This window comes from Danio rerio, chromosome 6 (genome assembly GCF_049306965.1).
Source record: "Danio rerio strain Tuebingen ecotype United States chromosome 6, GRCz12tu, whole genome shotgun sequence".
NCBI classification, from domain to species: Eukaryota; Metazoa; Chordata; class Actinopteri; order Cypriniformes; family Danionidae; genus Danio; species Danio rerio.
Window position 1 is genome coordinate 12,280,639 of NC_133181.1, and position 13,909 is coordinate 12,294,547.

General features: G+C 35.9%; 1 protein-coding gene across 8 annotated transcripts in view; it reads right to left on the reverse strand.

Moving 5' to 3' along the window:
* Positions 1–13,909, reverse strand: part of pcnt (pericentrin) — a 90,657-nt gene that overhangs the window by 48,954 nt on the left and 27,794 nt on the right. For all 8 annotated transcript variants that reach the window (NM_001346290.1, XM_073952601.1, XM_002662304.7 and 5 more), the window contains exons 18-25: positions 13,673–13,872; positions 13,039–13,445; positions 9,943–10,546; positions 9,660–9,869; positions 9,387–9,539; positions 5,734–5,880; positions 1,818–1,978; positions 1,543–1,724 (exon numbers count right to left, since the gene is read on the reverse strand). In NM_001346290.1, coding sequence (NP_001333219.1) covers positions 1,543–1,724; positions 1,818–1,978; positions 5,734–5,880; positions 9,387–9,539; positions 9,660–9,869; positions 9,943–10,546; positions 13,039–13,445; positions 13,673–13,872 — 2,064 coding nt within the window. The remainder of the gene's footprint in view (positions 1–1,542; positions 1,725–1,817; positions 1,979–5,733; positions 5,881–9,386; positions 9,540–9,659; positions 9,870–9,942; positions 10,547–13,038; positions 13,446–13,672; positions 13,873–13,909) is intronic.

A 13,909-nucleotide genomic window follows, 5' to 3' on the forward strand; every position in this document is an offset into this window, starting at 1 on the left:
TAAGGAAGCTAATTAAACCATATTGGTAAAAACATTATAAAAAAAAAAAAAGTTTTATTGAGATGTGACTGGATTGATATTGGCCCAATTGGGAAGCATTATGGACCTAGTAAAAAAATAAGACCTGATTAAAATGATTTAAGACCAACGCCATCATTTCTAAAGCCTTAAGTTTTGTTTGTGAAATTTAAGACATTTTAGGACCCTGCAGACACCCTAAATATAGTAAATGGTATAAAACAAATAATAATTTTAGCAATGCTATAACAAGTTTTCAGAACAACTTGCAGAACAAAAGAGTCATGTTAATCGGTCTGGAGGAAAATTAACTTTAAACTTTTCTTTTTTGCATCATTCCTGTCACATGTATTGTATTAATCTGTGCTTATATACTTTATTTTAATTTGATGGAGAGGCGCTCCACTAAAATCATCTCGATCAATCTAAAACTTATGAATGATTTCAAAATGGTTCCATTCAAGTCATCTGGTGAAATTGTATTCATAAAACCACAATATATAATGCATAAAAAAAACTAAATATTGCAATGTTGTAGCCCTAAAAACAAAACAACTTTTATGTGTATGTTGATGTTAAAAAACATACGATTTACATAAACAATTTAACAATATTTTCATTTATTTTTTTTATTTTTTATCCACTATTTGTTTAACTTTTATTCTATTCAGGAGCCATGTGCACCCACTGACAGGTAAAATCTGATAATGACATTTCATACAGTATTGCCAAAGCATGTTAGATATGTATAAAATATGTAATATCAACATAATTTAACAAAAAATATACACAGCAAATTAGAAATAAATGCCATTAAGGACTAAAACATATGGAATAAAAATCTCTAAAAAGTATAAATTACAAGAATAAAAAGTGTTGTTTTTTTATTTATTTATATTTAACCATTTCTAACGGTGCAATCTAAAGATGCAATTTTGTCCTCTGTGAGATTATTGAAAAGTTCAGACAAGCAAAGGTGAAGCAGGCTTTAAAAAATAATAGAAAACTGGTTAAAAAGCTAAACCAAAAGCCAAATCCCGGACATTTTAAGAGATTTAGAAATCCCGGACGAACTAAAAGTTTAAAAAAAATAATAAAAAGTTATTTTAAAATAAAATGTCACCAAATATACATGGGTGGTCGTTAATATACCTGGCCGGCCCGTCCAAGTAAAGTCTATGTGTGAGAAGCACTGAATATATTGTATTTATTCAACGGCTTTATATGGCAATTATCATCAATAACAATATCTGGACATCTCATTTATTAAAAAGGTTATTTATTGAATTTAAAATATAGACTGTATATAGGTTATTTTTGGATTAACCAAGCAATCTTCTAATATATTTATGAGCAGTTTGTTTTTGGCTTTCGCTGATCGGAAAAATTATCCAAATCAGTTGCACATTCTAAAGTGTGATCCTTTTAACCAGCAAACCATTCAGATTTTTTAATACAAATTCAGTTCTTTCCCTATTTAGAAAAGTGATTTTATTTTATTAACCACTCTTTAAAGAAACATACCAGTTTCATGTGAATCACGGCTATTCCTGGCTGTCATAGAGCTGGGCGTTTTTTCCTCAGACTGACCACCTGAAACACAAGATCCTAACTTGTGGCTGATGTGCTCTTCCGTTGTTATTGTGATTCGAAGCATCTCTTTGACGATGCGCTGTAGTTTATCTCTTGCTGTTTGCAGGTCTTGTCTGACAGAGACAAAACAAAAAGTCATTGACAAATCATATATAATCAGATATAATCAGTTATAGTTTCCCCCAAATGTCTGCAGGTAAGCTGACCTTTGCTGTGTGGCCGTGCTGAGGTCTGTTCTTAGCATGGCCATTAGATTGTCTCCCTCCTGTTTCTCCCGTTCTCTGCGATGCAGGAGGGACTCCAGCGTCTCCATTTCAGCCCCTTTGCCCTCCAGCTCCCCCTGTAGTCCACTGACCTCTGCTCGCAGCTGAAGAAGAGGCAGGAGAGACACCCCAGACAGGAAACCAGTCATCACACAAGTTGGAAAAGTGTAAACGTTTACCCGAAGGGTGTCAATTCAACTAACGAATAAGGAAGTTGACATCTGGAGGCATAACAAATGAAGCTTGCTGAAAGATAAAAAAACGGTAAATCTTTCGATGGCCTCATAGTTTAATAGAATGAGCGTCTGAGCATGAAAGATTCAACGCCATTAAGAGTGGGAAAAACAGCTATTAAAAAAGGAGACATGAGACAATGTAACCTGAATTTAAATAAGGCTCCTTTAAGAATGTGTGGCGCTTTTTAGCAGCCAAAAAGCATGCAAAGATGTAACCATAACAACCAGTCCTACCAAAGCATAACTAGGCCCCATGCTATCATTTCCACCCACCAGTTCTTATATAGAGATTGTGTATATAGCATCCTCAACAGCTCATTAACATAGCAAAGAGTCTGCATTCTTGTTTAAAACTGTCATGCAGGTCTGTTACAATCATGAATATTGCGCTGATGATTAACTACAGTTCACGTAACTACAATTGTCACTTGCAGCTTAAGATGTTGCTTTTAAAAGGTATAGTCTAAAATATTATAATACAAACAGGTTCATAGGAAGTTATTTCTTCATGCGAACATTAAGATCTCAAAACCCAGGGCTTCTGGTAGTACCCAGAATAGCCGAGTCTACTAAAGGAGGTCGAGCCTTCTCATTTATGGTGCTTTTTACCAGCCGAAAAGCATGCAAAGATGTAACCATAACAACAGGCCTTACCAAAGCTTAACTAGGCCCCATGTTATCATCCACCCACCAGTTTACAGGGGTTGTGTATATAACATTCTCAACACCTCCTAAAAAAATAGCAAAGTGGCTGTATTCTGGAAAAGTTTTGTTTAAAAAGTTGATGTAGTTCTTTTACAATCATGAATATTGCGCTGATGATCAACTACAGTTCCCGTGACTGCAATCATGTCATTTGTGGCTTAAGATGTTGTTTTTAAAAGGTATAGTCTAAAACAGGGGTTCTCAACTGGTTTGGCCATGGGACCCATATTTTTACATGGTCATCAAGCCGCGACCCTAATCTTTAGGAACTATAATACAATTTTAGGAATTATAATTCATTTGTATTCATTTGTATAAATAAACAAGTAGTGACAGATAGATCATAAGAAATTCACCAAGACTTACAAATAAACAGTATTTTACTGCAGTCATTTAACAAAATGGAACAAATTATAGAAATATTACAAAGTAAAAACGACAAATACTGTTAATAATGAACTGTTAATGAAACATGTTTTCTGGTTTCTAAATGTTGTTTTAATTTAGAGGGTTTCATGCTCTCTTGTGAGAGCACCTCACTACATATGGCACTGAGGCTTTAAGTCTTTTTTTGTCGTCAATATATCCGTGACCCACCAGTTGAGAAACACTGGTCTAAAATATTATAATACAAACAGGTTCAGATAAAAGTCATTTCTTTATATAAGTTTTAAGATCTAAAAACTCAGAGCTTCTGGTAGTACACAGAATAGCAAAGTCTACTAAAGGAGGTCGAGCCTTCTCATATATGGCGCTTTTCACCAGCTGAAAAGCATACAAAGATGTAACCTTAACAATCAGCCCTACCAACGCTTAACTAGACCCCATGTTATCATCCATCCACCAGTTCTTAAAGAGAAGTTGAGTATATAGCATCCTCACCAACTCCTTAAAATAGCAAAGAGTCTGTATTCTGAAATGTTTTGTTTAAAAAGCTCAACCAGGTCTGTTACAATCAGGAATATTGTGCTGATGACCAACTATAATTCACAGAACTGCAATCATGTCACTTGTGGTTTAAGATGTTTTAAAAGGAATAGTCTAAAATATTATAATAAGAACAGGTTCATTTGAAGTCATTTCTTTATATGAACTTTAAGATCTCAAAACTCAGGGCGTCTGGTATAACCCAGAACAGCAAAGTCTACTAAAGGAGGTCGAGCCTTCTCATTTATGGCACTTTTAACCAGCCGAATAGAATGCAAAGATGCAACCATAACAACCGGCCTTACCAAAGCTTATCTAGGCTCCATGTTATCATCCACCCACCAGTTCTTATATAGAGGTTGTGTATATAACATAGGGGTGTCAAAATGAATTGTTTCTTTGGTGCACCGCGATGCAGATGGGGACAATTCAATATCGGTTCAGTATTAGATCATAACCGATCATTATGTACTGACGTCATTTATCTCCTATGGACGATGTCGCAGTAGAATACTATGGCGAAGGAGGCGAGGGCGACTAAATAAATAAATAACACTCCTACTACTTAAAAGGTAGATAATTATGCACAACTCCACTGCTTGTGAGTTTGCTGGAAAGTCTTGGTTGACACTTAAGAAGGCACAGCACACGAGCCGCTATTTCACTACTAGGGAGAGATGCTGTAAAAACCCATCTCTGCCCCTCTCTTTCTCTCACACACTTTGGACATTTGACCCGCTGCCCTGGCGTGTTCGTGAGGTAACTTTTCCTCTCCTCTTGGCTGTTAAAGTGATACTTGTGGATCCAGACACAAGCGTGCCTGAGGTGCGAGTTTTCTCCACTGTGTTTATTACGAACTAATATGTTCAAGGGTCTTTATTATAATACAAATAGGTCCAAATGACGTTAATGCTGTGGAAATTACTGTACTAAAAAACTTCCCTTATTTCTTAGCTGAATAAACTGAGATTGGATCAGGTGATTAATATCACAATTTTACTCATGTGACCAAGAACTAGAGTTGTGGTCGCTTCCACTGTCAAATCAAAATAGAATAATGATCACCACCATCTTATTTTAATCATTTACACCAGGGGGTGTCCAAACCACTGCAGATTTTAGCTCCAACTTGCTTCAACACACCAGCAAGAATGTTTCTAGAAAGTCTAGTAAGAGCTTGATTAGCTAGGCCAGCTGTGTCTGATTGGGGTTGGAACTAAATTTTGCAGGACACCGGCCCTCCAGGACCGAGTCTGGACATCCTTGATTTACACAATGTTATTTGCAGACAATGCCAATACGTCTTTGCTATAAAACACTACAATCTAGCTTTTTCTTTATTCATAATTTTTAAAAACTTAAAATAAATAAGACTTTGGGTAAATTTATGTATAAATATTGCACATGCACTCAATATTATGCGGAGATCTTCATTACTATTTTTTCATTGCACGTTATTTTAGATGCACCATAATTTTCATTTGTAGCCATTAATTTGGCATGGAGGAAAAAATAAATAAATAAATAAACACTAAAAGCAGCCTTTTAATTCATAAAAAACAACAACAACAACAACAACAACAAAAACATGCAAAATATGACTTTTTTTCTAAAATTAGCTCAAAACAAGTGCATTAAATATGCTCTGGCTGAGTAAACTTAATGCTTAAAGCTAATAAAATTAAACAACAACAAACTGGAAAGACAACACTTATACTGAACAGAAGGAGCTTAAATTGGATTCTAACAAGTAAGGTTTGAGTAAATGGTTGAATAATCTTTTTTAAACTATTCCTTTAACTCAAACAGTCTGTAAACGCAAGTCCAAATTAAGTGAACACCCGAATAACCTGAGCTTTTAATTTCTACTACTTGTATTTGCCTTCGTTTTCAATATTATTTAAAATTCTTTACAGCCAATTGTTTTAATTAAATATTTACTTAAATCAAAGGTTTACGCAAGATGTTCCACAGACTTAAATAAGATTTACCTGTGACACAACAGTGTCTAGCTGCTGTAGTTGCGCAGTCAGCTGGCTCATCTTGTCACTGTAAGTGAGTTCAGTTTGCTCGTGTTGCTGTCTCAAAGTCTTTTCCAGCTCCTCAAGAGCAACGGCCTTTTCCTGATCGCTCTCCTCCTGAAAGACACAAACATCATACATGTCACACAACATATTGATAATCTAACTTAGATCAGTAAGTACTTTGTGATCTCCACTAACAAAAATAAAACGATCATTGACACAGGAAAAAAAAAGGACAGAAACAAAAACACACAAATGTCAAATCCTCATTCAGTCAGCCATCGCTCATGTGTCCCTATACACTTCCTCCCATCTGTAGGATTAATACTGTGAGGACTTCTCTAATGCTCCAGTGGGAAGAAGGCCAACTGACAAACTGACCAGAGTAAAAATGTTGGAAAGCCCTGCGCTGACAAATTTCAGCTAGCCGACTGCTCAGCAGGGTCAAACGCACAAGTCTGACAGCCTCTGATCCAGAGAACAGGTTTACTTTGAACGATGGGAGATATAATGTACAGTACAGGGTGAGGATTAGTATTAATTTGAGCTTAAAGTGGACCGGCCCCCTGCTCCAGATGTTAACTCCCTCCCCCAATAAGCTTAGCTATTGTTTATAACTGCGTTTTTGAGAGCACAGCAATAATGACAAGCTGAATGTAGAGCTGTGAAATAATTATTGCCTATGAAAATATTGCCACAGTTGTTTTATTAAAGTGTGAGCTGACATAAGAGTCACGCAACTTGCAAAATCTTGACAAGTAAAAAAAAAAAATAAAAAAAGGCTTTTAAATAAGTACAAAACAATAAATAAATGAATAAAATAAATACAAAATAAATAAATGAATAAAATAAATACAAAATAAATAAATAAAAGAATAAATGAAATAAAAAATAAAATAAAAGAATAAATGAAATAAAAAATAAAATAAAAGAATAAGTAAAAAAATTAACAAAAAAATGAATGAATAAAATAAATACAAAATAAATCAAAGAAATAAATAACTTATTAAATAAATGAATGAAAAATAAATGAATACAAAATAAGTAAATAAAAAAAAATAAAAAACACACAAAATAAAAATAAACAAATAAAAAACAGAAAGTGATAAAAAGAATGGATGAACTTCATTTTTTTAAAACAGTTTAAGCAACATTATATGCAGTTTCAAACCTATTTTAACAAGATGCAAGTGAAAAGCAAGTGATTTTGAGAGAGACTGCAATATGCTTATTTGAGCTCTCATGCTAAATTCTTGTGCCAAAAACAAAGTTATATAATGTTTTAGAAAAAATAATGCATTTTATTCCTGCAGCAGAATATCTGCGTGTCTGATTTAAGAAGAGACAAAACACAGAGTTGCTCTGTTCTTAAACTAATCATTTCTGAAAACAAATTGATAAATAAAATAAAATAAAAAAACCCACTTTTATAGTTCTCAATGAATCCACTTTAAAACAAATAATTCAGTGAATCACTCAGAGGAACTTGCTGGATCTTTAGGCTAAGAATACACTAGTCTAGATAAATTTAAAAACTGTGTTATATATAAAAATATATATATATATAAAAAAAAATTGTGGACATGGCATTAGTGTCAATTACTTATCCAAGATGGGTCTAAACCAGCCCAGATTAAAGCACAAAACACATGCAGAAAAAGATTACCTTTATGCCCTTGAAATTTAACAGCTTAACATATCTTGCATTACCCAAAACTCAAATTAATTTAGCATATGAAAAAAAAATATAAAAAATGATTTGTTAAATTAGTACAATCTGCTTCACACAGTCTAATTTAGACATTGGTTGTTACATAAGTACAGTGTTGATTCGAGACTATATAGTATTAATGTAATAACTTAAAGAATAATAAGACATGCAAAACTCCCATAAATATAGTTCCTATAAAAAAAACCAACCATTAAAAATAATCCACATTACACTTACAATTCTAACCATCATAATTGTGCGAAGGCCCATTTGCAAAGAGCATTAATAGTGTAGATTGTACATGTTAGTACCTAATAAATTACCTACCTAGATTTTTATCTGAAATGTTTAGCGCTATACAAAGAAAAAAAAAAAAAAAAAAAAAAAATCAACCACTTTCAAAATAGCCTGAAAAAGACTGAAATGCATAATATGTAAAATATAAGTTAATATGAGTAGGCTATTATTATTGTTATTTCTCAAACAGATAGTAAAACAACAATAATAATATGTGTAGGTCTACTGTTGGTTAAAAAACAAAATTTTGTATAGACTTTGAATAGTGAACTTTAAAAGACTTTAAAAATGTCCTGGTCATTAACTCACAGTAAAGTGATGACATCAGAATACAAATATTCATCATTTTGCTCACACATTTGCTTGTCATTTGTCATTGAGAACATTATTAGACCATTTATTCACTGGTAAAATCAGACATTTGTCATTATCAGATTCCCTCCTGCATTATATTATTACATTATGGCTAGAGTAGTTATGCTGACAATGTTAAACATTTATTCCCATGCACAACACTGTTCGCTATGAAAAAAAAAAAAAACATCAAATGCTTGTCTTAATCATAACTATTAAATGTTATATGATCATTTAAATGATGTATGCATCGTTTTTTTTTTCACTTCCGAGTTCGGCTCATGACGGCTCATGACTGAACGTTATTTACAACTTTATTACCTGTTATTCACAACATATGCAGGTTCTGTTCACTGAAGTAGGCATCAGGCGGCCACACGCGCATCCTCTCGGTAGTAAACAAACAGTGCGTCAGCTCACAAGTGATTATGCAGCCTTGAATACATCTTTACATTAAGACAGAAATGATTTTTGGGTGAAATATACCTCATAAAAACACTATGCGACACTTTTAACAACATTTGGAGGTGTCCATGTTGCTGTGAAGACTTTTGCGTTCGCCTTTACACTTCTCTCCTGACCTTGAAAATATAATTTGCTGAATCGTAGAAAAGCTGAATTAAGATCATGTTTAGGGTAGAATCGAGATTGTGATCTTTTTTCAATTAATCATGCAGCCCTATTCGGGTGACTGCACAAAAGTTATTTCCTGGTACACATGACACTGCACAACTTTAGGCTTCTAACACCACTTGCTTGTTAAACAGAACGAGTCAGTCACATTTTTGTGTGTATATTTAAATCGCATAAGCTTTTCCAGTGATGCTTTTCCAAACATTTGTAAAAAATAAATAAATAAATAAATAAATAAATAAATAAATAAATAATAATAATAATAATAATAATAATAATAATGATAATAATTCAGTTATATGTAACTGAACATTTAATACACGTCCTGGGAAAACAATTCATGGCGCTCACACAAGTTTAGGGAGCACGAGCTTGCAGTCTCCTGATGACGTATGCGCATATCTTAAACATGATCTCAGTCACAAGTTGATATTATCTTTAATGTTCTATTGAAGAAGGAAAAAAACACCTACATCTTCAAATGGCCTGAGGGTTAGTCAATTAATTATACAATTTTATTTTGGGGCGAATTATCCCCTTATGTCAAATATCTGAACAAATTGTTCTGTATCAATTTGGAGGTTGTAGAGTGGCATAAGTCTACTTGATCACCCCATCCTCTCACCTTTAATTGTGTGATTGTTTGCTGCAGCTGCTCCTCAGCATTACACTTGAGGAGCTCTGCCTCCTCCAGGAAGTGGAGCCGTTGTCTTGACGCTTCCTCCTCCAATTCCCTCCGCAGAGCTTCCAACTCCCTGACAGACACTCCCCTAAACTCCTGAAATCCAAATAGAGAGATTTAATGAGAGGAGGTTCTCAAATCACAAGAGTTAACCATGCTAACTACTACGCGCATCTAATTGAAAGACTCAGGTTATATATGTCTTCCAGAACACACCTGTAGCTGTTGCTGGTGTTGATCGGCCAGCTCATCCAGCCGTTTTTGAAGCTGCAGCTTCTCTGCATTTGCAAGATCAGCGATTTCCAGAAGGGCAGCACTATGCTGATCCTCTAAAGCAACCACTTGCTGCTGAAGAGCTTCCAGAGCGGATCGATGTTCGTCCTCGAGAGCTGCCCTCTGAGAAGCGACAGCTTCAGACAACTCAGCCTGCATGAGTAGGTAAACTAATTAGACAATGGTACATATAGATGAAAAAAAACCTCTCCATTATAGAGCTTACCTGATGGGCTTGATTTAACTCTGCTGCCATGGCGCTGAACTTCTCCATGTGGACCTTGGCTAACTCACTCCTGAGCTCGTCTCTAATGACTTGCTCCTCCTTTCTCACCCTCTCAATCTCGTTGCTATAGTGTTCTTGAAGATCACGCAGTTCTCCTCGCTTCTCATCCTGCACTAACTGTATTTCTTTCAAGTACGTGCTCTCCAGTGTATCCATGTTCGCCAACAGCCTTTCTTCGAGCTCCTCCTTCTCCCGTTTGTGGCGCGCCTGAAGCTCCGCCTCTTGTGCTTCTAGCTGCGCTAAGTTGGTTTCCTGAAGGACCGCCTCTAATTTGTCGAGCTCCACCTTGTGTTTATTTGTGAGTTCCATCTCGAGGGTCTCTAAGGCCGTTTTGTGATTAGCTATCAGGGACTCCAGTTCTTCCCGGTGGTGTATTTTGAGCTCCTGACACTCCTTTTCAAGATGTTCTAATTGTGCAGCTCTCTGCTCCAGGAGTGTCTTCTGAGTCTGCAGCTCTATGGCATGCTGTTCTCTCTGCTGATCCAGAGCAGCATCTCTCTGAAGAGACAAGTTGTCCTCCAGCTGTTTTTGCTCTTCTTGGTGCCTGTGTGTGAGACACACAAATAATAAATATACACGCTTACAAACATGAAAACATTTTTCTTTACAATTTTGTTTTTTTATTTTGTTTTTCAGGGTTGTCACCTTTAAACAGACAAGACAGTGACGATTACAGATAGGAAAGTAAGGGGAAGCACAGAGTCCGGAATCGAACTTGGGTTGCCATGAGCACATCAGTGCAATAGGTCGATGCAATAACCACTAGGCCAAGGGTGCCCAAACTCGGTCCAGGAGGGCTAGTGTCCTGCAAAGTTTAGTTCCAACCCTAATCAGACACACCTGGGCTGGCTAATCAAGCTCTAATTAGGCTTTCTAGAAACATCCTTTCAGGTGTGTTGAGGCAAGTTAGAGCTCAAATCTGGACACCGGGCCGGGGGCATTGCTAGGGTCGAAAGGGATAAGGGGTTTAGTTAGCCCCAAAGTATTACTCAGTTTTGCGAAAGTTGTATTATTACCTCATCAGCTTCAGCTCCTCAGAATAAATTTAAGGTAAAAAAAATGATATATAAATAAATTAATGACAACAGTGCAGTGGTGGGACTTTTTTAACACTTGCTGTGAGACAACAGTCCCACTCCTACCAGCCAGCAGAAACAGGTACTGCTTACCAGCTGACTACGTAACTACCCAACACATAAGCTGCGTTAAGTGGAATGTGCATGATGTATGTGGTAATTTTAAGTACTAGGATAACAAAACAAAAGTTTTACAATCATTTTTTTTTAAATGCAAAATTTTCCAAAAGATCAGGGGCTTTTAGCAACACATCAGGGGCTTAGGCCACCAAAGCACCCCCTCGTAACGCCACTAACACCGGCCCTCCAGTACAGGGTTTGGACACCACTGCAACTTGGCTATAGATGGACACAATTTGTTATTTTAATAAGAGAAATTGTTATATTCAGTACTAAAAAATTTCTGCAAAACAATTTAGTGTAGCAGTTTTTAGGAGTGCTTGGTCATTTCCATATGTCCAAGTGCATTATTTTGTGGTTTTAGGATCTCAAAGCAGCTCAGTTCACAGTGAACATTAATAACTTGAAAAAATATATACAAAAACACAGTATTTTGTTACATTTTGCACTTCAAGTTAGTCAATTTATAACTACGACAACACATTAAAATAGGGATATGATACTAGTTTGTAATATCAAGCAGCATTCAGTACAAAAAAAGAATAATTAAACTTCCTGCAACCTTATTTTTGTCAAATGAACTGTACTAAAAGCCTATTGCCAATATTTCTTAGTCATCTCTTTCAGTTTATCTCAAAAAAATTGGCTTAATTTGCAAAATTGTGCAACCGCAACCCTGCAAATAAAATAATGATAATAATAATAATAATAATAATAATAATTTTATGCAAATATTTTAAATGACATGTTAATTTTAAAAATTACTACACTTTTAATTTCAATTGATTTATTTTTAATTTACAACTTTGGTTGTCAAAAAGTATAAAGCTTTACTAAGAATACCAGAAGGTATAATAATAGCAACAGGTTTTAAGGTACAAGTTTATGAAGCTGTGGACAGCAATTGTTATTCAATTCAATTCAAGCTTATTTGTATAGTGCTTTTCACAATACTTATCGTTTAAAAGCAGCTTTACAAAAGTTGCACATTATGGTATTACATACAAAATCAGAGAAGTTTAGGTTTTTACTTACCATAACCTTATTAGTTAGTAATAAGTTTAATAGTTAAAAGCTATTAGTGATGGGGAATTCACTGTCTTGATGAATTTCTGATTAATGTACTACTCTTATTTATATGCTTTGAGTGATTTCATTATTATTATTATTATTATTATTAAATTTATATTCATCCATCCATCCATCCATCCATCCATCCATTTACCTATCTATCGTGTTATTATGCATACCTGTGGCATTAACTGTCATTCTTGTGTGCATCATAAATATATATAAAATGTCACTGTGCAAATACAGTCGGGGATGAGAAGAGAATTAGGAGAGAAGGACAAAATACCACAATGGGATGTGGAAGTAAGGACATAAGAGCACTTGTATTCGGTTTCATTTGGAACTGATGCTCATGCAAGCGCCCACGTTTTACTGCTATCCATCATGAGGTGCTGAATCAGTTGACGGACACTTCCGATATCCTATAACCAAATTCTCTAAGTTACCAACTGAGTGGTCAGGGAGAAAAATTTAATGCCAGTAATGATACAACTGTATGCGTTATAATTGGTGTAAACACAGACTGTATCCGCCACAGATGGGGTAAACACAAAAAAAATTTCCAGGACCTGAAAACAAAGGGATGTGTGTGACACTCAGAAGAGAAAGAGGGTATAATAAGTGTTTACGAAAGCATCTCGGGAGACATTCGAATGACCTGTCTCTGTTGTTACTGATGCTTTAACAAAAAAACGCTTTTTATTGCTCAATAAAGTGTATTAAGTGTATTAACAAAAAATTGTTCTACTAGTGTCATGCAGTCTCTGACCTGTAGAGGGCTTCTTGTAGCTTGCTCTTCAACTGATCCTGAAGCAGTGCATTCAGCTCTTTCACCTCCGCTGCCATGGCACTCTTTGCAGCGCTCATCTCCCCATCATACTGTGCCTGGAGTTTCTGCTTCAGCGCCACCACCTGAGGGCTCTCCTGACACTCAAGACTCTTCTGCAGTGCCCCAAGCTTCTCGCTCTCCATATCAAGCTGTTTTTGGACCTCCAGAAATGCCTGCTCCAACTTCCCTCTTTCTTCCAGGGCAGATTTCTGAAGCTCCTCTCTCTGGGAAGCCAATTGGTTTTTAGCTTGCTCCCTCAGTCGGTCCTGTTTTTCAGTGAACTCCTCACTCGCACGATTCCTCTCTGCCTTCTGCGTCTCCAACTTTTCAGCAACATCTTTCTGGTGCTTTAACAGAAAAAAGCTTCCAATGAATAGAACTGCATTCATGAAGATACCGCTGATACTGATATTGTCACAGTTTTGCTAAAGGGGCTCCAAAACAATCAGCACGAGTTTTATTTGTTGACCGTTTCAATGCCTTATGACAGTGCTCTGTACCAGCCCTTAGCTACAGTCTCTACTAAAGCCCTTTTGTACGCAGTATAAAGGCCTGCTGTTGTGCACACACTTACTGTCTCCTCCATCTGCCGGAGCTGCTCACGGTGTTGTGACGCCGCTTTCTCCAGCTCCTCTGAATGCATTTTGGAGAGCTGAGATAGCCGAGACTCTAGCTGGGTGACCCTGGCCTGGTAATCTTTAGTTCTCTCGTTTACTTCAGCCTCTGCTTGCCTTGCTGCTTCTTGTGCAGACTGTAGCCGTATCTTGTTTATTTCTGGTGAGAAACAAGAGCAGCTCTTAAATTACCTTTT